General features: G+C 52.4%; 1 protein-coding gene across 1 annotated transcript; it reads right to left on the bottom strand.

The window, feature by feature from the left end:
• Positions 1-119: 119 nt before the first annotated feature.
• On the bottom strand, positions 120-17,426 carry ANKRD24 (ankyrin repeat domain 24). The gene is made up of 20 exons (XM_088838386.1): positions 17,006-17,426; positions 16,774-16,904; positions 16,608-16,696; positions 15,235-15,299; positions 14,643-14,700; positions 12,347-12,417; positions 11,819-11,925; positions 11,454-11,641; positions 10,937-10,965; positions 9,988-10,068; positions 9,752-9,859; positions 8,934-8,978; positions 8,747-8,845; positions 7,830-7,902; positions 7,463-7,581; positions 5,736-7,259; positions 3,224-3,391; positions 986-1,111; positions 711-776; positions 120-526 (listed from the first exon to the last, which is right to left on the bottom strand). The coding sequence occupies exons 1-20, from the start codon at positions 17,273-17,275 to the stop codon at positions 449-451; spliced, it is 3,495 nt and encodes a 1,164-aa protein (XP_088694512.1). The 5' UTR covers positions 17,276-17,426; the 3' UTR covers positions 120-448.
• Between the last annotated feature and the right edge of the window lie 7,815 nt (positions 17,427-25,241).

The raw sequence follows: 25,241 nt of genomic DNA, 5'->3' as shown, positions 1-25,241 counted from the left end.
GGTGGTCCAGTGGTTAGGGTTCTGAGCTTCCAATGCCGGACACAACTGCAGCTACTAAGCACAGCATAGCACAGTGTCCACCTTGGGGACTGAGTCCTGCCTCACCCTAATTCCTGTTCTGGGCCACTCCCTCCCCTCCCTGCAGTGGGGCCCAGCAATCAGGCCACAGGACACTTTCATCCTCTGCTCTGCTCCATGAGCTTTTATTCCAGGGGTAGCGTTTGGGACTGGACGTGGGGGAGAGGACTCAGATTCCCCGGTGGCAGGAGGGGTCATGGTCAGGGTGGGGGACTAGACTACCCAGTGCACGCAGGGACCAGTGGGGCTGGTGGAGGCAGTGAGGGACAGTGTGGAAGGGGCCCAGGCTGGTCTCCAAGTGCGGAAGGTCAATGCACGAGTCCCGAAGCCCCCGTGAGAGGCCTGGGGGGCAGAGGGCAGTACTCTGCTCTCAGCGGCCCTGGGCCTGGAGCCTTTGCATCTGCAGAATCTGACTCAGAATTCGCTGCACGTCTTCATCCATCTGACCCTGAGGAGGGGGGAGGGTGGGAGTGGAGGGAGCCTGGGCCTTCTCTCCCACCCCCCACCCAGTTTCTTTATCCCCCTCCCTCCCTGCCCCTTGATCCTCTTCCCTCCACCAGCCTCCCATTGTACAGATAGGGAAACTAAGGCCCAGAGAGCAGCAGTGGTGCCCCAAAGCCAGTGAGACTCACCTGAATGGCATAGAGGAGGTGGCTCCTGTACAAGGCCACCACTGCACTGTGGTCCCTGGCAGCCTCCTGTGGGTGTAGGGGAGGGGAGCTCAGAAAAGCAGGACTCCCTCCAAGCTACACCAAAAAGCCCCCTTTGCACCCCGAGCCCCTATTTTGATGGCACGCAACAGCATGGCAGTGCTGCTTACTGAAATACTTAACTTTCCTCCATGTGCACTGCCTGCCTGCCCGTCACCCTCCAGGGACCTTGTGCCCAACGGGCAGGCGAGGCTCACCTCTAGCTGCTCCCGCAGAGCCTTCACCTGGCCACGGAGCGTTTCCACCTCCAAGGAGTCTGGGGCCCCCGGCTGGTCCTTCAGCGCCTCCTTAAGACTGAAGACCTCCTTGGAGAGCTCCGTGATCTGGGGTGAGGGCGGGAGAGTCAGCCGGCACCTGAGCCCGGGGTGGGGACCTGGGGACCTCTCCCAGGCAGCAGGAAGAGCCTCAGACTTCGGAGAATCCTCCCTGCAGGCTAAGTCCAGCCCATTAGCTAAGAATGGTTTCCACATGTTAAATTGTCAGAAGGTGGTCTGCAGCTGTTGCTAAGTCGCTTCAGTCATGTCTGACTCTGTGCGACCCCGTAGATGTCAGCCCACCAGGCTCCCCCGCCCCTGGAATTCTCCAGGCAAGAACACTGGAGTGGGTTGCCATTTCCTTCTCCAAAGCATGAAAACAAAAAGTGAAAGTGAAGTTGCTCAGTCATGTCCGACTCTTAGCGACCCCATGGACCACAGCCTACCAATCTCCTTCATCCATGGGATTTTCCAGGCAAGAGTACTGGAGTGGGGTGCCATTGCCTTCTCCAAGAAGGTGGTCTAGGGGCTAAGAATCTGTGCTCCCAGTGCAGGGGGTCAGGGTTCCATCCCTGGTTGGGGAACTAGATCTGACATGCTGCGACATGCCACAACCGAAGCTGCACGCTGCTTAGCTGCATGGTACAAGATCAATGATCCCTGGTGACACAACTAAGACCAGACACAGCCAAATAAACAAACGAGCTCAGTCATGTCCAACTCTTTGTGACCCCATGGACTGCAGCCTAAAAGGCTCCTCTGTCCATGGAATTCTCCAGGCAAGAAAACTGGAGTGGGTCGCGATTGCCTCCTCCAGATGATCTACCTGACCCAGGGATCAAGCCCAGGTCTCCTGCATTGTAGCCAGATTCTTTACTGTTGGAGCCACCAGGGAAGCCCAATAAATAAATATTAAAAAAAAAAAATCATCAGGGCGGGGGAGGAAATCAAAAGAAGAATGATATTTTCTGACACATGAAAATTACAACAAATTCACAACTCCATGGTCATATGTAAATTTTTATTTATATATGGCCACGCCCATTCGCTGTCAAGTCTATGGCCCCTGTTCAGTGGCAGAGCTGAGTATCGTGGCAAGGCAGGGCCAAAATCAGTGACCATCTGGCCCTCTGCAGAAAAAGTGTACAGATCTTGGGAGTCTCCAGAAGCTGAAAGTGGAGACAGACAGAACAAGGGGGACAAAAGCAGCCTGTCCTGGTGGGACTGGGTTACTTGGGCCAGGGTTTGGGTCTTTCTCTCCCCTTGTCTAGTGGGAGATCTTGGGCATACAACCTAACCACTTGAAATCTCCGTTTCCTCATCTGTAAGGTAAGGAGAACCATCGTTCTCACCTTTGTAAGCTGCTGTGACTCTGAACAGAAATTAATTTTAAGCTGTGCTGGCAAACAGCAGGCACTCAATGTATGCTGGGCTTTGTTGTTATTTCCGTGGATCAGAGGTTCTCAATCAGGGGTGATCCTATCTCCAGGGGATGCCAGGTGATATCTGGAGGCATCTGTCTGTCAGGACTGGGGAGTCTCCTTGCATCAAGTAGGCAGGGACCAGGGATGCTGCTCCACACCCTACAATACCCCACAGAGAATGACCTAGCCCCTGGGACTTCCTTGGTGGTCCAGCGGGTAAGTCTCTGGGCTCCCAATGCTGTGGGCCTGGGTTGGATCCCAGGTCAGGGAATTAGATTCCACATTCTGCAACCAAATCCCATATGCAGTAGTGAAAATCGAAGATCTTGTGCGCAGCAACTGAGGCCTGGTGCAGCCAAATAAATATTTTTCAAAAAGAAGAATGGCCTATCCCTAAATGTCACTAGTGCTGAGAGGGAAGGACCCTGCTATAAATAAACCATAATCCTTACCACAACTTTATCTTCAGTTTACAGAGGTAGAAACTGGGGCTCAGAGAGGTCAAGTGACTTGCTCAGGGACACACAGTAGGCTGTAGCCGGGTGACTCTGTGTGCAAAAGCACCTGGGGCTCTCGTCCACTGTCTCAAGATGTGCTATGTGACCCTGAGCCACTCAGTTCACCTCTGGGAGCCTGTTTGCTCATCTGGAAAACTGGATGATTTCCCAAGACCCATTCAGCTGGGACATTCTTAGATTCCTTCCAATGTCTATTAAGTGGGGGACCTTCCGGCGGAGCACAAGGAAAGGGAACCCACCTTCTTGTCCTTCTCCTTGGCCCTCTCCAGGGCCTCCTGGGCACGGCTCTGGGCCTGGCGTGCCCGCTCGGCCTCAGTTCGTAGCCCCCGCAGCTGCTGCTCAGCCGTGGCCAGCTGGGCTTCAGCCGCATGTCGCTCACTCTTCATGAACAGTGCCTCCCGCTGCACCTGCAGCCCAAGCCCACATGTGACCATGAGGACATCTGGACCCCAGAGAAGCCTGGACCAAAATGATCTTACCCTTCCATTGCAATCTTGGGACATTCAAGGCCATTTGATGTCAAGGAATTTGGTTCAGGGGGCCTGGATTCCTGTAGGCACTAGAAACATTCTGACTCTGCTAAGCTGTGGGTCCTTAGACAAGTGACATGAGCTCTCTGTGCTCAACCTGCTCATATATAAAAGGAGGATAATAAAAATCCCCATGTCACAGGGTGGTTGTGAGGATAAAATGAGCAAATACACGGAAGACACTTAGAACAGCGATTGGTGCACAGTAAGTGTTGTGTTTGAGTTTGTGATGTTGTTGTCACTATTATAATTAAAATTATATAATGACTGTTGTTATTATTTTTATTACATCATAAGTAACATTCTGTTCTCTGCCAGTAGGAAAGTGTGAAAGTGTGTAGATTTCTTACAAAAATGAAGGAAAAACAGAAGAATCTGGATGAAAAGTCAACAAATGTCCAAAAATTGTGACTGCATTTTTACAAAAATATCAAGGTTGGAACAGTGTTAGATTTGCAAAAATTGAGCCTAGGTGGATCACTGGGCTTTATAGAAATAAAGTTCCAGGAAAAATGGATAATAATTAGATGTTTCACTTAGTACAGACTGGCTACACATTAACAATTAAAAAACAAAACAGAAAAACTAAGTTCAAATCAATTGACCCCCAAAATCAGTAACCATGATAGAAGGTAAAATTTGGAAAATAAGTGTGAAGATACGCATACTTAAAGTTGGATCAAGAATTCTAAGAAATAGATCAAACTTTACTGGTTTAAAACAGCATGTTCTTGGAAATTCCCTGGAAGTCCAGTAGTTAGGACTCTGTGGTTCCAAAGCAGGGGGCCTGGGTTTGATCTCTCTTTGGGGAACTAAGATCCCTGCAAGTGGCACAGCCAAAAAAAAAAAAACCCAAAAGAGTATATTATTGGAAAAAAATAATCTTGGCTGCAATTATTTATCACTTGTCCCATCACTGTCCTAAGTATTTTACAGAAATTAAACCATTTAATTTTCATGTGAGGACTAAGAATTATTATCAGCTCCATTACACAGGTGAGTAAGCAGACACATGGAGAGAAAAATGCCTTCCTGATGACAATTAATAATTGTGGCTTTTTATTCCCACATTTGTTTTTAAAAAAATGCTGTTTTTAAAAATTTGGTTTGGTTTGCGTGTGTGTGTGTTTAAGGAAAGAGATGGAGTCAAAAGTTACACCTTCAGGGCCGGAAAGATAATCCCTTGGTTTGAAAGAAAATCAGCATAAAAATCTACTGGGTTCAAAATAATTGGATCAAAACTCCTTACACAAAACATCCTCCTATTTGGGGGTTGAAGCATTAAAAATGATCATAAGATAAATGGCAAAACCAACCAACATAATATTGTAAAATAATTAGCCTCCAATAAAAATAAAAATTAAAAAAAATGATCATAAGATAAAATGACAATCTCAAAACAGCTGGCTAAAGCAAAACAAAACAAAACAGGGTCAATTTGACCAACAGAGAAAATGAATACAGGAAAAAATATCAGAGTAAAAAAGCCCAATTCACTGCTTACCAAAAGATGGGTGAATATTAATTCCTACCTCACACCACACCCACAGTTAGAAACATAGCATAAATGTGATTGGGAAATTAAAATAAAAAGATGCTGGAAGAAGGCACATAAAAACATCTTCACTGGGACTTCCCTGGTGGTCCAGTGGTTTAAGAGTCCAAGCTTCCACCGCAGGGGGCCTGGGTTCAATCCCTTGCCAGAGAACCAAGATAGCCCAGGGTGCAGAAAACAAACAAATAAAAACCAAAACAAACAAAATGAAACTTCACCACAAACAACAAGGGCCTATCCTACAGTACAGGGAACTATATTCAATAGCCTGTGAGAAACCATAATAGAAAAGAATATGAAAAAGAATATACACATGCACAACTGAGTCACTTTGCTGTACAGCAGAAATTAACACAACATTGTAAATCAACTATACTTCAAAAGATGAATTTTTAAAAATATCTTCCCGATCTTGGGATATTTTGACAAACAGATCTCAAAACCTGCTAACCATTAGAAAAAAAATGGGGGGTCAAAATAGACAAAATGTTTTAAAACAGAAAACACCAGGAAGGTCAGAATGGCTGCAGAGTTAAAGGTCCACCAGCACGGTCAAATTTCTGCTGGACTGAAACCAGTGGGGTCGAAACCTCTCCTGGCTGTGGGGTCCAAACAGACCACCAAGCAGCTGCCCAGTGTGCCCAGTGGGGATTCCCCCACGCTCACCTGGAAGACCTCGGCGCTGGTCTTCTCGTGGCGTCGCCCCAGCTCCTCCAGCTGCCCTTGCAACCGGGCCACGTCGGCCTTCAGGGCGCCCACGATTCGCTCGTGCTCCAGGCGGGCCATGCTGCCCACCCGCTCGCGCTCCAGCTCTGCGCGCAGCCGGGCGGCCTCCTTGCCCGTGGCCACCACCTCCTGCTCCAGGCAGGCCGCCCGGCCCCGCAGCTCCAGGGCCTCTTCCTGCAGCCGGTGGTGCTCGGAGGCCGGCACGGCCGACTGGCGGAGCGCCTCGGAGGCCTCCCGCAGCTCTGCCAGGCCTCGCCGGGCCTCCTCGCAGGCCGCCGACAGCTCCGCGGCCCGGGCCTCGGCCGCGTCCCGCGCCTGGCCCAGCTCGGCTGCCGCGGCCCGCTGCTGCTCCCCGGTGGCTGTGGCCGCGACCAGCTGCTCCCGCAGCGCCTCCAGCTCCCGGCTCAGCTCTAGCCGCGCCTCCTCCCGCCGGGCTAGCTCTGCCCGCAGGCCCCGGGCCTCCTCCTCGGCCAGCAGCCGGCCGGCCCGGGCCTCGTCCAGCCGGGCCGAGGCCGCCTCCAGCTCCCGGAGACGGAAGTCCCGGTCCCGGAGGTCCTCGCGGGCCTGTTCCAGGGCGGCCCGCAGCTGGCCTGTGTCCCCATTTCTGACCCCGCTAGCCCCGCCGCCCTCAGCCTCCCTCACCCGCTCCCGCAGGCGGCCCGCCTCGGCCTCCGCGGCCTCGCACTTGCCGTGGGCCGCCTCCAGTTCGGCGGCCGCCTCCCGCTCCCGCTGCCTGAGCGCCTCCTCCAAGTTGCGGATCCTGGTCTCTAGCTCTGTCTGCAGCTTTTCTGAGGCCTCCGCAGCACCCGGGTGCAGGATGGGGCCTGTGAGGGCCCTCGGGGTCATGAGCTCCACTCCCATGGCCTCTGTGCCTGTGAGCTCTTCTTCCACTGCACCTACTCCATTGGGCTTCATTTCTGGCTCTTCTGTTTTCATACTGGTGGTCTCTGCTCTTGTGGCCTTTGGTTCTGGGTTTCCTCCTCCTTCGAGGGTTTTCATTTCTGTAACCTCAGCTCCTGTGGCCTTTGTTTCCAAGGGCTGGGCTCCCACGCCCTCTGTTTCCGAGGTCTCCGGGTCCGTGGGCTTTGTTTCTGTGGCCTCGGCCATCGTGGACACCACTTCCAAGCTCTGTGACAGGACTTCCGTGGTTTCTACTCCTGCAGCCTCCTCATCCGTGGTCTCGACTCCATTCACTCTGGTTTCTGGAGCTGCAGTGCCGTTAAACTCTATTTCCACTGGCCCATTTCTGGAGGTCTCGGTTCCCAGACCTTTGCCCTCCCTAGAGACTGCCTCCTCTTCTGCGAGGGCCTCCCGTGCTTCCTGCTGCTCCAGCGCCTGCAGGGCTTTGGCATGCTGCCTGCGGAGCTGGTCAAACTCAGCCTGGAGAGCGTCGTAGAGCTCCAGAGGAATGACCTCAGCTGGACCGTCTGCCTCCATCTCGTCCTTCTCGAAGTGCTCCAGGATCTGGTGGGGACAGGGAAACCGAGTAAGAGTGGAAGTGGCCATGGTGGGCATGGAGGGGACACAGGGCAGCCACACCACTTTCCCTGTCCACAGACCTAGCCATGTGCCCACCCAAACCCCCAGGAAACAGCCCCTTGGGTCCTCGGACTTGCCCCTACCCCTCCCTCCTGGAAACCTTCTCCATCAACTCCTGGTTTCCCCACCTGGACTTTCTCCATCAGCTCCTGGTTCTGTCTGGTGAGCATGGCCACCTGCTCCTGCAGCGAAGCCAAGAGCTCCTGGGCCGACGGGCTTAGCTGCCTGGAGAGCAGCACCTCAGCCCCTGGGCAGGGGACACAGACTCAGGCCCCAGAGTTCCAGCCATAAGGAATGGGAGTTGGGGGTCTGGAGCTGTGGGTCAGGGCCCCCGGGACAGGCACGCTTCCAGGAATGGAATAAACTGTGGGTGTCGGCTAAGCTCCCTCCCAACTTCAACCTCTTTTCATGCCTGTGGGTTAAAGCTGTGACTCCTGGGCCCCCAGACATGGAGAGGGGTGGGGGTGGGCAGGGGGAAGGCAGGTGGGGCCTCACCTGAGAATTCAGGTAGCTCACCCTCCTCATCCTGCAGGGTGGCCACATCATAGCTGGTGTTCTCCCGCTCATTCTGGGGAGGGGGACCAGAATTCAGCTTGAGGTCCTGCCCTCCCTCCAGCCCCCACGTCTCCCCCGTGAGCGTGTGGTCATAACCCCAATAGTGAGGGGTGTATATGCTGTCTGGTATGTGGGACCAAGGGAGGGATGGCAGTGTGTCCTTGAAAGGGTGTGTCTGGGATTCTGTGTGGGGCCACATGTGTCTGTCTGGGTGCAAGTCCCTCCAACAGTGGCTCAGGGTTTGTAGGTCTGCAGTGAGCATGTATGTGCACACGTGTGTGCCCCTGTGGGGAGTGCACAGTGGCCCCAGCCTCTCCTGTGTGAGTTTCTGTGAGTGTGTGTGATTTTGCACTTGTAGTCTGTGGTGTGTGACTGTTTTGTGTTTGTGTATGTGTGTGTGAGCATGATTGTGTACCTGTGTCTGTTAATTATTTATTTTGAGATATATATGTGTGAATACATGAATTTGTGAATGTGCTGCCTAGGTATGTGATTGAATGGGAAGTATCTGCTCTGTGTGCCCAAGTATTTGTTGTGTGTGTGAGATGACATATTCACAGATGTGTGTGTTGTGTGTTTGCCTGTTACACATGTAAGACCACATAGACGTAACTGTTGTTGTCCATCTCTGCACGTCCATGAGTATGGGTGACTGCAGGTTTCCAAAAGTGTTCATCATGTGTACGCGTGTTTGTTATCTGTACGTGATTATGTCTGTACGTTTGTCTGTTCTGTGTTTGCATGTGTGAGGCTGTATTAGTGTGGTTATCAAGTAGCTGCAGCAGAAGAAATACCCCGCCTCCTGGGGGCCCCTCCCCTAAAAGCCCCATCCCTGCCTTGCTCCCCATTGAGCCCACCTCCAGAAGGGACAGCCTGCTCTGCAAACTCTCCACCTCCCGGCCCAGGCTCTCCTTCTCCTCCTGCTTCTCAGCCAGCAGCTGCTGGAGCTCTTGGACCTGCAGGGAGGGAGTGGTGGTCTCAGTGGCCCTCCAGGAGAAAACACTAGGCAGCTGGGGGTCCACTTCCTCCCACCTTCCACTCTACCTGTCTCTCCAGGCTGTGGAGGGAGCTGGCCTCTGCCTCTGGCAGCTGACAGAAGAAGTGGAGACTGGGCTTAGATCTGGGCTGGGGAGCCTCCCCAGCCCACCTCCTGCTCAGTGACTGTCCATCCCCACCAGAGATGTCCTCTGGCCTATTTTGTGCCAGACCCTCTTTGGAGCCACTAATTCACTCATTCATGCATGCATTCATTATCATTATTTTTGGTTGTGTAGTGTGGCATTTGGGATCTTAGTTCCCCACCCAGGATCAAATCCATGCTCCCTGCAGTGGAAGCACAGAGCCTTAACCACTGGACCACCAGGGAACTCCTCTAATTCATTCACTCGCTCACTCAAATATTCATTCATCCAGTAAATACCTATTAGGTAGTTATGGTGAGTGAGGCACCATCAACCAAGCCTGCCCTTGTGGGTTCACAGGCAAATGAGTGAATATGAACAAAATATATAGTGTATCGAATAGCAGTAAGCGCTCTGAATAAAAACAAAGGGGACTGAAAAGTGAATGGGGATGTTACAATTTTAAATAAGTTGGGTAGGGGAGGTGCGTTTGAGCAAAGAACCATAGGAGGGGTGAGAAGGAGTCATAGGGACAGCTGGGAGGTGTTCCCGGCAGAGGGCACAGTCTGTGCAAAGGCCGTGGGGCAGGACCAGGCCTGGTGTGTTGGAGAAAGAGCCAGGAGGCCTGCGTGGCTGGAGCAGAGTGAGTGGTGGGGAGAGAGGGAGGAGGGGGCGGCAGGGAGGGAGCACCCCTAGAATGGCACCCACCCTCCTTAGCCCCAGGCCCGTCTCTGCCCCCACCTCCTGCTTTCTTCGTTCCTGGTGCTGCTCCAGGCCCCGGATCTTCTGGAGCAGACGGCCCCTCTCCTGTCGCAGCCGCACGATCTCCTCATAGGCATCTTGGTCATCCTGTGCCCCCCCACCCCACCACATGAGGCCCAAGGACTGCGTCCTCCCATACCTGAGCCAGGACTTTGTCCCCGTGCTTCCTAGAGGCAGCCCCCCCAACTCTTCCCCATGGCCAGGGCATCTCTCACCGGCACTGGGATATTGGTGGGGGGTTGAGGTGCCTTCCGCTTCTTGGGGGCCCCTTGCTTGTCATGGCTGGACACAGAATTCTGGGGGTAGGGTAGATGGGGGATATGGGCAACATGCCACCCTCCCACCCAAATAAACCAACACAGCCCACTGTCTGTCACCAGCCCCAACTCTGCCCTCACTTCCTGGGTGATCTTGAATGAACCCCTGTCTCTCTCTGGTCCTCACTTATCCCAGCATAAAAAGGGATAAGACCATGTACCCTGAGAGTTCCCGATCTTATGCTTTACCCTCTGTCCCTTTCTGTGCCCTGGTACTTTCCCCAGCGAGACCTTACTGTTTACAATCCTTTCCCTGTGGAGCTGACAAGCTGTAGGATTGAGAGAAAGAGGCCAGACTTGCCTCCTTCCCTGACCACACCAGCCTTTATCAATCTCGTTCCCTCTACCATCCCACCCCAGCCCCATGATTTGGCCCCATGCCCCCAGTATTCTCAGAGTCCTGGTGGTTATGTTATGGATGTTGCTGTCACTTGGTGGCAGCATACCCTAAAGGTGTGTGCTAAGTCACTTCAGTCGTGTCCTATTCTTTGCAACCCTATGGACTGCAGCCTGCCAGGCTCCTCTGTCCATGGGATTTCTGCAGGCAAGAAGACTGGAGTGGGTTGCCATGCCGTCCTCCAGGGGAATCTTCCCAACCCAGGGATCGAACCCACTTCTCTTACACCTCCTGCATTGGCAGACGGGTGCTTTACCACTAGCGCCACCTGGAAAGTCCACCCTAAAGGTAGCACTCTTCCAAACAGGTCCTTTGAAGGATTAACCCCAAGTCAAGGGTCCATCTCTTCCTTCTTATCACAGGGAGCTTGGGTCAAGGAGAAAGGTAGTATGTGCTTGGAGGTGTGGGGGTGTGGGGGTGGGGACTCACTCACTGTTTAAGGATCCATACCTGAGATGATGCCTCGCCCGAATCATCCTCTGCGAGAGCAGGGGAGAGAGGGAAGCAGGGTCAGGCACTGTGTTAGGGACTCCCTTCCTAGCCCTAGGAAGGGCATTTGTTAGCCAGGGAACTTGAGGGATCTCCCAATTCCCCCCAGAATCAGGACTTTTAAGGTAGGAACTAACCATTTTGACAGAATGCTCATAGGAGGGGCCTTGCAACTCTCAAAAAGAGAGAACAGTAGCATTTCCAGAATGGGGCGACTGGGAGGGCCAATTCTTAGGGATGGCAAAGATCCAAGAATAAGATGCCCCAGGAACATGGAGTTGACCCCTAGGCTACTCTAAAAGCTCTGGGGCTCCTTGAAACACCCAAGCAGTGTGAGGGGAGCAACGAAACCTCCTATAATATGAACAGGGATACCTTGAAACTATCCACAGGAGGAAGGGAGAGAAAGGGGTGGCAAGAAACTACCTAGTGGAGGGAAGGGAGTGCTTGAAACTGTTAAGAGGTGGGGTTTGCATACCGCTGGGTGGTGAGGGGCGCTGGGCTGCCTCTTGTAGGAGGTGCAAGATGAGCTTGTCCCCTGCCAGGGTGCCGTAGTGAGCAGCATCCTGGCCCAGCGCATCTGTGATGCCCGGCTGGGCCCCGCCCTGCAGCAGCACCTCCACTGTTTCGGGGCTGGCTCCCTCACAGGCCAGCATCAGGGCTGTCCTACCAGAAGAGGAGGCTGCTGAGGGGGCGAGGATATGTTCAAACCTCCACACCCTCCTCAACACCCAGGCTGGGTTGAGAGAGGAAGACACACTAGATCTCACACCCAGAGAGGTTAAGAGACTTGCCCAAGGTCACACAGCACACAGTGAACTGGCTGGGAGGGGAGGGGCTCACCTGCCTTGAAGGTCCTGGTCATTCGCAGCAGCCCCTTGCTGCAGGAGGAGGCGGCACAGATCCGTGTGACACATCTGAGCCGCAATGATGAGGGGTGTTGTACCCAGCTGAGGGAGGGGGTGGGGAGAAGGTGAGACAAGGACAAGATGTGAGAGACTGACTCTGGGAGGCTGGGAAGCCTGTGATGGGCCCCCTAGGTTCACTCCAAATCTTCACACTTTTCAAAGGGTGCTTGGGATACCTCAAATGCACTTTCCCCAAAGATTCCAGTACTTTGGCCACCTGATGCGAAGAGCCAACTCATTGGAAAACACCCTGATGCTGGGAAAGATTGAGGGCAGGAGGAATGGGGGTGGCAGAGAATGAGATGGTTGGATGGCATCACCCACTTAATGAACATGAGTTTGAGCAAGCTCCGGGAGATACTCAAGGACCGTGAGGCCTGGCGGGCTGCAGTCCATGGGATCGCAAAGAGTCAGACACCACTGAGCAACTGAATAACAACAACAGAAGAATCCAGGGACTCACCCGATCTCGGGGATTCAGATGGGCCTTGAAGGAGCAGAGCATTTCTGAGCAGGAGACGCAGCCGCCAGCGGCTGGAGAAAGAGAGAAGGGTGGGTAGGAAGGGCGAGGCTTTGATATTTTCTGGGGGCCTTCTGCTTGAGAGTGATTTTTGGGGGGGGCTGTGCTGGGTCTTCACTGCTGAGCACAGGCAGCGGCTGTGGTGCATGGACTCAGTTGCCACTCGGCATGTGGAATCTTTCTGGACCAGGGATTGAACCTGTGTACCCTGCATTGGGAGGCAGATTCTTAACCACTGGACTACCAGGTAAGTCCCCGGGTCTCATTCTTATCCTTTATTTCATGAGAAACTCTCACCTCCCCTAGAAGATCAGTAACAAAGGTATGACTTAAATTTTACAGATGAGGAAACTGAGCCCCAACCAGATCCATAGTCACTCAGGGGGTCAGAGACAGCCAGAATGAGGACCCACGTCTTCTAACTCCCAATCCAAAGCTCTTTCCTCATCTTTCCACTGTGGGTCTCTCTTGCATGCGTGTGTGCTCAGTTGCTTCAGTCGTATCTGACTCTCTGCAACCCTATGGACTGTAGCCCACCAGGCTCCTCTGTCCATAAGGTTCTCCAGACAAGAATATTGGAGTGGGTTGCCATGCCCTCCTCCAGGGGATCTTCCTGACCCAGGGATTGAGCCTGTGCCTTTTCTGTCTCCTGCAGTGCAGGTGAATTCTTTACCGCTGAGCCACCAGGGAAGCCTGTGACTCCCTTTGAGGGTGGAATTTTTCACTGATTTTCAAGTATTTATCCCTTTTTCGTTCAACCAGTATTAACTGTACACTGACTATATACCAAACCATCATACAAAGAGTGTTAATGGGTTTTTTATTTTTATATTTTTGGCCACTCCATGTGGCATGTGGGACCTTAATTCCCTGACAAGGGATCTAACTCACAAACCCTGTAGTGGAAGCTTGGAACCCTAACCACTGGACTGCCAGGGAATTCCCCAGAGTATTAATGTTTACTAGAGAGATCAGATCTCTGCTGAGGTTCAGCAGGCTTATTGGGGTTTGATCTGAGTTCTGAGTTTTGATGGTGAAAGGGGAAGGGTAGAGGTCACTGCATGGACATGGACCCTGAGGCAGGGAGGAGCCTGGGAGGACCTGGTTGTCAAAGAAGTAGAACAGGGTGTGTATGTCCAGAGCCTCGGAGAGGGAAGAGAAGGCTTTGTGCAAGGAAGTGCTGCTGGAAATCATCAAAGTTTTGGACTTCCCTGGTGGTTCAGTGGTTAAAACCCCATGCTTGCACTGCAGGGGGTCCATGTTCGATCCCTGGGAGCTAAACTCCCACATGCCTCACCATGGCCATAAAGGTAAAATAAGAAAAAAAAAGCTACAAAAAAATAAATAAACTCTATGCTATTATCTGCTGTGTGCCCAAGGGCTTATGGGATTTTGTTTGCTGCTGTAATCTCATTGTTTAGGACAGAGCCTGGCACACAGCAGACACTTGACAAGTATTTATTGAAAAAACCCAAGAAGCTTCCATAAAGTGAGCAAAGGCTTCACTACCGCTAGGTGGCAGCGTACTTTAACTGCAGGGAATATTTCAACTAAATAAGACTCCAAAGCAAACGTATTTCACGTTTTCACTTGAGAGTCATCAAGTGAAAGACATTCCCAAGTGTCATGGGCCTGGTGTATAGACACTGGGCTGGGCTCTGGCTCAAGGGGTTTGGGTCTCTTCCCCTCCCTTGGAAAAGTTTGGATTTGATGATTATGAAGGCTGCCAAGACCTTCGGCCTTCCTGAGGTTCCCTAGGAGTTCCTTGAAGCAATAACCCTCCAATCGTCCTCACCCAGGCCTGGCATACAGTAGGCTGTGCTTTGGGGTCAGGCGGCCTGGATCCTCCCCACTTCCTTGTTTACAGGACTCAATTCCCTTGTCTGTCCAATGGTGCTCCAGTGGCTAAGAATTAGCCTTCCAATGCAAGGGACTTGGGTTTGATCCCTGGTCAGGGAACTAAGACCCTACATGCTACGGAGTAACAAAGCCTGAGCTCTGCAACTACTGAGCCTGTGAACCACAACTAGAGAAGCCAAGCACCACAACGAAGAATGATGCAATGAAGATGCTGTACAGCTGAAAACAAAAGAAAGAAATGATAACGCAGAGCAAGGGGCTCTGTGAGGAAGAAGGTGGAATATGTCCCAGGCATGTCCTCAGAACCCCAAACAGAATACTCCCCAAGCTCAGCCTCTGGGGGCCACGGTGGCCAGGGCGAGGCTAGGCTGTTACCCACCTGCATGATGCAGGGCGGTCCACCCACTGCTGTCCACTGTATCCACCGCGCAGGATGCCTGGGGGGAGGGATGGGTCATTGGCGGTGGAGCCATCCTTGTTTGTTGCATGATTTCTCTAGGAACTACTCTTCCTTGGGCTCTGCTGCATTTCAGGCTCCTTGGCCCTTCCCCCGTCCCCCCCCACCACCTGCTCCGTGGAACCCACTCTCCATGGGCCCCCATCTTGACTCTTATGAAAATTTTTGAGAAAGAGGGATTAGCTGGGAGCCCAGGGGCAGCTGGGGGTTTGGGGAGTAGGTAGGAGCCCTGAAAGTGGCTATGGCTAAGAGAGTATCCAGAGTTTAGGGAGAAGGTGGGGCTCAGGAGACATCCGATATTCAGAGTATTTCTTGGATGTGGGACATAGCTAGACACTCGGAGAGTCTCATTTTCCAGGAAGTAGCTAGGACTCAGGAGTAAAAGGGGCCAAGGAATACCTAGGATTCAGGGTGTATCTGGGGCTTCCGTGAATTGCTGGAACTCATCAGAAGTAGTCAGGGCAGGGGAGTATCGGGGGGGTTGGGAAGTGTTGGAGACAGGAAAGGAAATGACCTGCAGTAGTTGCTTCAAACACTGTGGGTGCCCATACTTAGCGGCCAGGTGGAGGGCATTGTAACCTAAAAGGGAAAATGAATATTCTAGAATGTAGTAGAGCTTCAGATACTCAGGGAGCTTCTGCTGCCCCCCAAACCTGTGTCAATAATTGTGATGACTCTATCTAGCTAGTCTCCAAACCCAGGTGTTCTCAAAACCCTGCTACTCCCGTCGGCAGAGATTCTCCAAGCCCCAGCTGGTCTGCGTCTCAGACAGGCTCATCCTAGCTACACTCCACATCTTTCCATTCCTCAAGCACTACTGTCCTCAGCTACCCTCCATGTCCTCAGCTGCTCCCTCTGTTCCCAGCTACTCCCCAGGTCTCCAGATACTCCTCAGGTCCCTAGCTGGTCCCCAGCTACTTCCCAAGTGCCCAGCTACTCCTCAGGTCTCCAGCTTCTCCCCCAACGTCTCCAGCTACTCCCCAGGTCCCCAGCTACTCCCCAATGTCCCCATCTATCCTCGGGTCTCCAGCTGCTCCCCAGGTCCCCAGCTACTTTATGTGCTATGCTTAGTTGCTCAGTCGGGTCCAACTCTTTTCGACCCCAGGGACTGTAGCCTGCCAGGCTCCTCTGTCCATGGGGATTCTCCAGGCAGGAATACTGGAATGGGTTGCCATGCCCTCCTCCAGGAGATCTTCCCAACCCAGGGGTCAAACCTGGGTCTCCTACATTGCAGGCAGATTATTCACGATCTGAGCCACCAGGGAAGCCCAAGAATATTGGAGTGAGTAGCCTATCCCTTCTCCAGGAGATCTTCCTGACCCAGGAATTGAACTGGGTCTTCTGCATTGCAGGTGGATTCATTACCAGCTGAGCTATCAGGGAAGCCCTAGCTATTCTATAAACTCAACTATATCAAGGTGCCAGCTATGTCCCTATCTTTGATAGTCTGTAAACCCCCAGTACTCCATACATTCTGGCTCCGACACCTGGCTCTGCCTCATGCCCCATTATTCCCCGAGCTCCTGCTACCTCTAAACTCCAGCTACTCCATGAACCTCAGATACTCCCCTCAAAAAACTATACTACTTATTCTCATGCCCTCAGACGCTCCTCAAGCTCAGACACTCCTCTGTTTCTACTGCTTCCTCTGACTCAACCACTACCTGAGTCCCAGCTCCCCTGATCCACAAGTTGACTCAGTCTACTGCCAGCCGCAATCTCCATCCTTGGGTACTGCAGCCTGACATGCTCCTGTCCCCAGGGGCACTGAAGGGAATCCCCCTTTTCAGCAGAACACTGAGGCCATGAAGCAAGGCGTGACTGGACCCTCAGGCTGGGCACCTGGTCAGAGTTCCTCCTCCCTCCCCCAGGGCCAGCGGGTAGTACCTGCCCCGTCCGTGCTCATGGCGTTGGCGCCGTGTGCCAGCATCACCTCAAGACAGCTGGCTGCACCCCTCATGGCTGCCAGGTGGAATCTGGAGGCCAGAGGTCAGGGGTCAACTGCAGGGTGGCCACCCCTCAGCCCTCACACCCCCAGGACATGGACACTCACGCGGACTTGCCCTCGGGGTCCAGCTTGGTGGGCACCAGCCCCTTGCGGGCGATGAGGGAGGCCACCCGCGTGGGATCGTTGTTCTCCACCGCCTGCAGCAGCCGCTCGTCACTTTTGCCCCAGTCCTGGCTCTGCGAGGCACACCCAGAGGAACGTGGGACTGGTGGCCCCTGTCCCTCCCCGCTCCCCCGGCAGGGGCTCTGGGCTCTCGCCGCAGGTCCTGGGCACTTGCCTGGCGCCTGCCTCTGGCTGCAGCCGGCTTCGGGATGGGGCAGGGGCCACAGGGTGGGCAGGAGCCGAGGTCAGTGGGGCTGAGCCGCAGCTGCCGGGGGAAGTGGTCCTGGGTGGGGGCCTGAGACAGCATACCTCCAGCCTGGGTCCTCAGCACCTGCCCCCCCAGCTGTCCTCCACCACTGCCAGCAACCGTACCATTAAACCATCCCCAGCTCAGCTCCCAGCATCTTTCCAAGAAGCTGTCCCCCAAACCTAAGTCCCTAGCCATCTCTTAGTGAAACCCGCCTTTCTAATATCACCTCACCATGTCTTCCTGAACTGCCCTCCAAAGTCGTCCCAAAGGAACCACTAAAGGTCCCTCAAATGTCCCTCACACTGTCCTCTGCCAGTTACCATTCTTCTGCCCCTGAGACGCCAAGATTGTCCCACAACTGTCCTAAATGCATCTCTAAATATCTTCCCCAAATTCATCCTTCCAATGACCCCGTCAAAGGTCCCCAAAAATGTCCTCCCCCCAAAATCTTTCAGACGTCCTCCAAAACTGTTCTCCAAATGTCAATATCTTTTCCCCAAAAAAGGTCAAAGTATCACCCAAATTGTCCCCCTAGATGATCCCATCCAAAACTGTCCGCCTAAGTGCCCTCTAAATTCCCCTAAGTGTCCCCATTTGCCCTCAAAATTGTCTCCCCATCTGTGCCATCCAGCCTCCCATCTGTTTCCCCACTTTCCGCTGTCCTCCCTGCTTCGCCCTCGCGGGTCTGCGGGTGGAGGGTCTAGGCTCTGCGCGGTCAGGGGGCGGGGCGGGGCGGGGAGGGGAGGAAGGTCCCGCGCCAGCCCCCTCCCGCGCCCCCTCCCCCGGCCCTACCGCGAAGGAGGCGGCGGCGCACAGACACAGCTGCTTCATGGCGTCCAGGGCGCCGGGCGGCCGGGCTCCGGGAGGTGACCCGGTCGGAGGGGCCAGAGGGGCCGGAGGAAGGGGCCCGCGGAGCCGGAGCTCGGCCGCCCGGGCCGCGCGGTCCAGCCAAACCAGCCGCCGCCCCTCCCCCGCGCCCCGCCTGCCGCCCCTTCCCGGCCCCTCCCCTACGGGTGGGGGGGAGCGCCAGGGAGCGGGGCTGGGCTCTGGGGGAGGGGCACCGCCGAGGCCAGACCTGACCTTCTCGCCACCGGGTGGCTGAGGCGAAGGGGGCCAGGCTCCCAGCATCTCCAGGGACCCGACTGCATCCGTCTCCGCCTCCTTTGAGCTGGCCGGGGAATGGGGGATGCGGGGGTCTCAGGTGACTCTCGGCCTGGTCCCACTGCTGCTGGGCCATCCGGGCTCTCACTCATTCGCTCACTCATTCATTCATTCATCCCCCAGTGGGGCTGTTCTGCAGTCCTGACAAACCTGAATTTGAATCCAGGACACCATCCCCCGCCACCCCAGTGCCACCCTCCACACACTCGCAATTACCACCTACAAGAGGTGCCAAGATACTTACCTGCTTTGGACTTCACTTTCCTCATCCAGGAAATGGGTTTCCTATTAAACAGTACCTACTGCAGAGGGTTACTGGGAGGACTAAATGAGATGCTATATATCAGGGGTCCCCAGCCCCCCAGCCATGGACCAGTATCCGTTGGTGGCCTGTTAGGAACCAGGCCGCATAGCAGGAGGTGAGCGGTGGGCAGACAAGAGAAGTTTCATTGATGTTTACTGCCTGAACCCCGCCTCTTGTCAGATCTGCAGGGGCATAGGATTTTGAGGAACTTGAACCCTAACCCTAAAAGTTAAGGCGGAATATCCTGAGATTGCCACAAAATAGAAATAAACTGCAAAATAAATGTAATGCACTTAAATCATCCTGAAACTATCCCCACCCCCGCACCCTGGGCTCATGGAAATATTGTCTTCCCCAGAACTGGTTCCTGGTGCCAAAAAGATTGGGGACCGCTGCAACACATAGTGCCTGGCACAAAGCAAGTGTGCTACAAACACAGATTCATTCATCACAGAGAGATGCGGTTGGACTGTCTACATATCTAATCCTGCATCCTGGGACTCAGGACATGGTAGGTGCTCAGTTAAACCACTGAAAGACAGCGAGGACACTGGCTTTAGCTCTAACTCCAAGGAGATGGGAAGGTCTGTGTTCCCCTCATTCTGTTCTCAGATTGGGAGCCCCTTGAGAGCAGAGTCCCACTGAGGCCTCCCTGCAAAGGGCCTTGGATCTCAGGGTGGGGTGAGGCAGTTGGTGAATGTTTGCTCAGTGAAGGCATGACTCATAGGCCAATTGCATTCATTCAGTCCACGCGTCCTAGAGGGTGCCTGGCACAACCCTGCACGTTGGGACTCAGTGGTGGCAAAGACAGTTGTCCTTGCTGTCACTGAGGTCCCTGGGGAGACAGACACACTCACAGATTTATGAACCAAAGTGATCAGGGCTGTTAAATGGAAAGCTCAGATAAGCTGGAAGCTCAGAGAGGACTCTTGAAACTATCTGGGAAGTCAGGGAAATCCTGCAAGAGAGGACATCTGAGTTGAAACTTGAAGAATGGACAGCATTGGGGAGCAGCAGGAACAAGATCATGTTAGGGAGAAATCATGAAATAAATTGCGCTCCTGAACCAGTGTGGTAACTCTGCCCCGGTCCAGGACCTGGGGCGTTGGTTGGGGGCATACTGAAGGGTGGGGCAGAGAGGGAGAGATGTTGTATAGGAGCGGGAGTTGGGGGAAACAAGGTGTGTGGGATGTCAGGAGAGCCACAAACAGTTCCAAAAGGCAGGACAGTCCACTGTGTTGTGAATGAAAATTTGAGAAAGGGCCAGGAGAAGGTGGGAGGTTGGGATTACAGGGAAAAGAAGGGATGTGTGGAGAGACAGGCTTTCAGGAGCCCAAATTTTTAACCTTAATTTTTATTTTTGATTGCACCACGAGGCATGTGGGGTCTTAATTCCTCCACCAAGGATCGAATCTATGCCCTCTGCCTTGGGAGTGCAGAGTCTTAACCTCTGGATCACCAGGGAAGTCCCAGGAACCTGAATTTAAGAGCAATGGCTGCTGACAGGCACTGGGGCGTTGAACACAGCCTGGCCATTGTATACCTGCTGTGTGACCTGAGACAAGCCACTCTCCCTCTCTGGGCATCAATTCTTCCACTGTTAAATGGAATAGATAACAGAATGGATAGCATAAAACCGGGTTCCTCCACCTGGAGGCACTGCTGACATTTGGGGTCTGGTCATTCCCTGGGGTGGGGCCATCCTAGACTCTGTGAGGGTGTTGAACAGCATCCTTGATCCAGGAGCAGCCGCCCTCCCCACTGCCCACTGTGTGACAGCCATGTCAGAGGCATCACCCAGTGTCCCTGGGGGCAGGATCACTGCAGTTGTCCGTGATTATTCTAAGACACCTTTGGGCAAGTGGAGGGAGAGGTGGGGACAGGTAAATGGAGAGTTTGCTGATAAGCAGTTGAGGAGTTGGAGGGAAGGTGTTGAGGCCTCATCTCTCCTCTTACACTTGGGTAGGGGGGTGACTCTTAGGCTTGTCCAGAGAGGAGACTGAAATGGATCTCCCAGCTCAGGTCTCGGATTTCCAACTGCCCTTGGTCTGTCCTTCTGGATGCCAGACACAATTAGAAGCCCCTCCCCTCGCAGTGTGCCAAGGGTACCACCATCCCACCTGACTCCTCTCTCTCACCCCACACCCAACCCAGCAGCCAAACTGCATCCAAGAATCCCTTCTCACCTACGGTCAGTCCCATCACAGTTCCACCATGGGGTCACCTCCACCTGGGCCTTCTTGCTTCTATTCCCCTCCCTGGCCCACCAGCTGCCTAAACCTGCATCAGAGCATCTCTCTCTCCTGCACATAAGCCTCCAGCTACCTCACTTGTCATCAGATGCTAAGTGCTCACAGAGCCCAGGAGGTTCCATGGCAAGGGGTTCACCAACTAAGGTCTCCCACCCTACCCTATCCCCACCTGATTTTGTCCAGGCCAAGAGCTGAGAACGGTTTTTACACTTATAAGTGGTTAGAGGGAAAAAAATCAAAAGAAGAGTTATATTTTGTAATACATGAAAATTATATGAGGGGACTTCCTGGCAGTCCAGTGGTTAAGACTCTGTGCTCCCAATGCAGGGGGTGCAGGTTTGATCCCTGGTTGGGGAACTAAGATCCCACACTCCCCAAGGTATGGCCGCCCCGAAATTATATGAAAACCACATTTCAAAGTCCATAGAAAAAGTTTGGATGGCAAGGAGAACAAACAAGTCAATCCTAAAGGAAAGCAAGCCTGAATGTTCATTGGAAGGAGTGATGCTAAAGCTGGAGCTCCAATACTTTGGCCACCTGATGCAAAGAGCTGACTCACTGGAAAAGCCCCTGATGCTGGGAAATATTGAAGGCAGAAGAAGGGGATGGCAGAGGATGAGACGGTTGGGTGGCATCACTGACTCAATGGACATAAGTTTGAGCAAACTCTGGGAGATAGTGAAGGACAGGGAAGCCTGGAGTGCTGCAGTCCAAACAGTCAGACACCACTGAGTGACTGAACAACATTGGGATGAAGCTATGCTCATTAATTTTCAAACAACCTCTGGGAATTCCCTGATGGCCCAATGGTTAAGACGCCCAAGTTATCCCATGGACAGAGGAGTCTAGTAGGCTTCATGGACTTGCAAAGCATCAGACATGACTGAAGTGACTTAGCATGCACGCATTGGGAACGAAGACCCCACAAGCTGCAAGGTGTGACCGAAAAAGAAATTTACCATCCGGCCTTTTACTTGAAAAATGTGCCCACTTTTGCTCTAATCAATCCTCATCAACTCTCTGAGCTCTTCCCCCGACCTGTCCCCTGGTCCATGGGTTCCTGCTGCAGTGGCCTCCTTTCTGGTCCCCTGACAGCTCTGCCCACCTCCACACTTTTGCCCTTCCTGTGTCCTCCACCTGGGATGCCCTCTCTCCTCCACCACCTACAAGGCTGATCCCTTCACTGTCTTTTGCACTGGAAGACACCTCTTCAGACAGCCCTTGTCTGGTCACCCCCTTGTCACTCTGATCCCCTCAATGGGGCCAGCTTTCCTTTATGGTTTTTATTATCACCTGACATCATCCCATGTACCTTTCTGAAAATATCACTTCCTCTTGATCTCGCCACAGAATGTCATCTCTGCACAGGCAGGAATTTTTGTGTCCCTTAGTCACTGCCGCATCTCCCCAGCAGGTCCCAGGTACAGATTTAGAAGTGCCCGGTACAAAGTGAAAACGCAGGGCCTCTAGCTGAAAAGTGACTAAGAATGTCAAGACAGGCAGAAACGAAACCAAACACGTGGCTCTTCTGAGTGGGAGCATCTGTGAAGCCAGCCTTGGTCTCCAGCCTACAGTAGGTATTCATTAAATGTTTGTTGAATGAATTAAATAGTGACTCGGATTTAAAATAAGATCATGTATCTAGTCGGAGAAGGCAATGGCAAGCCACTCCAGTACTCTTGCCTAGAAAATCCCATGGATGGAGGAGCCTGGTAGGCTGCAGTCCGTGGGGTCGCTATGGGTCACACACGACTGGGCGACTTCACTTTCACTTTTCACTTTCACACATTGGAGAAGGAAATGGCAACCCACTCCAGTGTTCTTGCCTGGAGAATCCCAGGGACGGGGGAGCCTTCCGTCTATGGGGTCACACAGAGTCGGACACGACTGAAGTGACTTAGCAGCAGCAGCAGCATGTATCTAGTAAATAACTACATGTACATTTCTTCATTTCAAGAGTATTTTTCAGGACTTCCCTGGTGGTCTGGTAGTTAAGACTTTGCCTTCCAATGCAGGGGGCATAGGTTCTATCCCTGGTCAGGGAGCTAAGACCCCCACCTGCCTCGTAGCCAAAAAAACAAAACAGAAGCAGTATTTGTAACAAATTCAATAAAAAAATCAAACAAAAAGAGTATTTTGCAGGGCATTCTATAATAATAAATTACAAGCTACAAAATTCAGTCAGTTCCCTAGTGCCTTTTTTGGATCCAATATCAAAAGACTAGTTCACGTTAAAAAAAAAAAGAAAGAAATAGAGACTCTGGGAGTAAAAGTGAGGGACAGGGACAGACAGACTTTCCAAAAAGCATCGAGGCACCGGGAGTCTATGAATCTTCTAAAAAAAAATTTTTAACAGATCCACAAGCTTCTTTCTTGTGGGATTTTTCTAAAACATGAAATAAGGGCAAGAGATTAGAGGGAATCCAAAAAAACGAGGCTCCTAGTTCCAGTTAACTCCCATCTTACGGATGGAAATACTGAGGCCCGAAGGGGACTGAGAGCAAACAGGGCTCTCTGCCAGGGGGCCTGGCAGTGCAGGCTGGATCCTGAAAGCAGTGGAAGCAGGGAAGGTCTGGAGCCCAGGTGTGGTGGCTGGGCTGTGTGCTGAGAAAGGGAAACAGAATGTCCGGGGAGATGGAGGCGGAGGAGGACCACTGCCGTCAGGGGTGTTTGCTTTCTTCCCTCGGGGCAGCCGAACAAAAGCTGAACCTGACTCCTGCTGCCGGCAGAGAAACTGGAGCCCTGGGGCGGGGCGGGAGGGTGGCGGTGGGGGCGTGCTGCGGGGGAATGGAAGGATGGAGGCCCAGCTTCTCCGCTGCTTCCTGCTCCAGGCCTCCCATCAGCCGCTCCTGCCCCAGCCTTTGGTGTCTCTGCTGGCTGAACCCCCCCACACCCAGGTGGAGTTTTTAACACCCCTCTGCCCCCGCCCCTGCCTTCTGACTCTGTGCTAGGCACCTATCAAAACACAGTCACGTCCCAAATTAGGAGCATTTTTTCATTTTTTTTTTGCCGCCCAAACTTTTTGAAGCCTTTTATTTCAACAGAACTCTGCTTCTGAAATTAACAATGTTATGGCTACAGGCCCTCTGGTATCATCTCTGTTATGGTTGAGAAGACACATGTGATTGACACCTGGATTCCTGGTTTCTCTGAATAGAAATTGTAGTTAAAAAATTTGAGATGCTCTTCCTGATTAAAAGCATTCTGTCAATTTACAACAAAATTAAAAACCAAATATAGTTTGGTCTAACACTGACTTCAGGTTCTCAGGAATTCTCAGGGGTAAATGTGAACACTAACAAGGAATTGATTCCAAAACGAATGGAGATTGTAGGATCACTCTGCAATAAATGAAGCTGAAAAGAAAGTGAAAGTGTTAGTTGCTCAGTCATTTCCAACTCTTTGTGACCTCATGGATTGTAGCCTGCCAGGCTCCTCTGTCCATGGAGCTCTGCCAGGTAAGAATACTGGAGTGGGTTGCCATTTCCTTCTCCAGGGGATCTTCCCAATGCAGGAATTGAACCTGGGTCTCCCCCATTACAGGCAGATTCTTTCCCATCTGAGCTACCAGGGAAGCCCCAGATGAAGCTGACCCCATGCCAGATTTTGTAGGGATTAACAAGCCATTTATTCCTCGCTCTGTCTCTCTCACTTTCTCCCACCCCATCCCTCTCTCTCTTCTCAATCAGTGCACTTTCCTGTTCCTAGTAATACTGCCCAGGGAGAAGGCAGGCCTCTCATTTGCTAGCTGTGTGACCTTGGGCAAGTTCCTTAACCTCTCTGGGCATCCTTTACTCATTTAAATAGTGGAGATAATAAAAGCTTTCATCCCACATGATTGTTACGAGGATTAAATAGGTTCATGTCTGCAAAGCACCTGGAAAGTTCCTTATAGTGTTTGAAAATAAAAACAAAAATAGGATGAAATAAGTAAAAATAAATTCAACAACATCAAATTTAAATTTTAAATAAATGAAGGAATGTTAAAAATACATTTAAGAATTGGTTGGGAGGGCAGAATTCCCTGCTCTGAGTTTCCTCTACAGGGGGTACAGGTTCAGTCCCTGGCCAGGGAACTGAGATCCTGCAAGTTTCAACGCATGGTCCAATTAAACGAATGAATGAATAAAACCAGGCTTTGTCCTCTGCCCCATTTTTTATGTCACTTTGCCAACAAAGGTCCATATAGTCAAAGCTATGGTTTTTCCAGTAGTCATGTACAGATGTGAGTGTTGGACCATAAAGAAGACTGTGCGCTGAAGAATTGATGGTTTTGAAATGGGGTGCTGGAAGATTCTTGAGAGTCCCTTGGACAGCAAGATTGAACCAGTCCATCCTAAAGGAAATCAAGTCTGAATATTCACTGAAAGGACAGATGCTGAAGCTGAAGCTCCAATACTTTGGGCACCTGACGCGAAGAGCTGACTCACTGGAAAAGACCCTG

This window comes from Moschus berezovskii, chromosome 8, assembly GCF_049115385.1.
Source record: "Moschus berezovskii isolate FMDL1 chromosome 8, NW_MosBer_1.0, whole genome shotgun sequence".
Classification (NCBI taxonomy): Eukaryota; Metazoa; Chordata; class Mammalia; order Artiodactyla; family Moschidae; genus Moschus; species Moschus berezovskii.
The sequence above is the reverse complement of the archived record's forward strand: the minus strand, read 5'-3'. Positions and strand labels throughout refer to the sequence as shown.

Excerpts from the sequence above, each read along its gene's own strand:
- ANKRD24 (XM_088838386.1), bottom strand. The coding sequence starts at position 17,275 with ATGGCTAGGGACTTAGGTTTGGGGGACAGCTTCTTGGAAAGATGCTGG. Across the intron at positions 8,846-8,933 it reads TCCACAGCCTGGAGAGACAG|GTCCAAGAGCTCCAGCAGCT; the intron begins GTAGAGTGGAAG and ends CCCTCCCTGCAG. Across the intron at positions 7,260-7,462 it reads AGCTGATGGAGAAAGTCCAG|ATCCTGGAGCACTTCGAGAA; the intron begins GTGGGGAAACCA and ends TGTCCCCACCAG.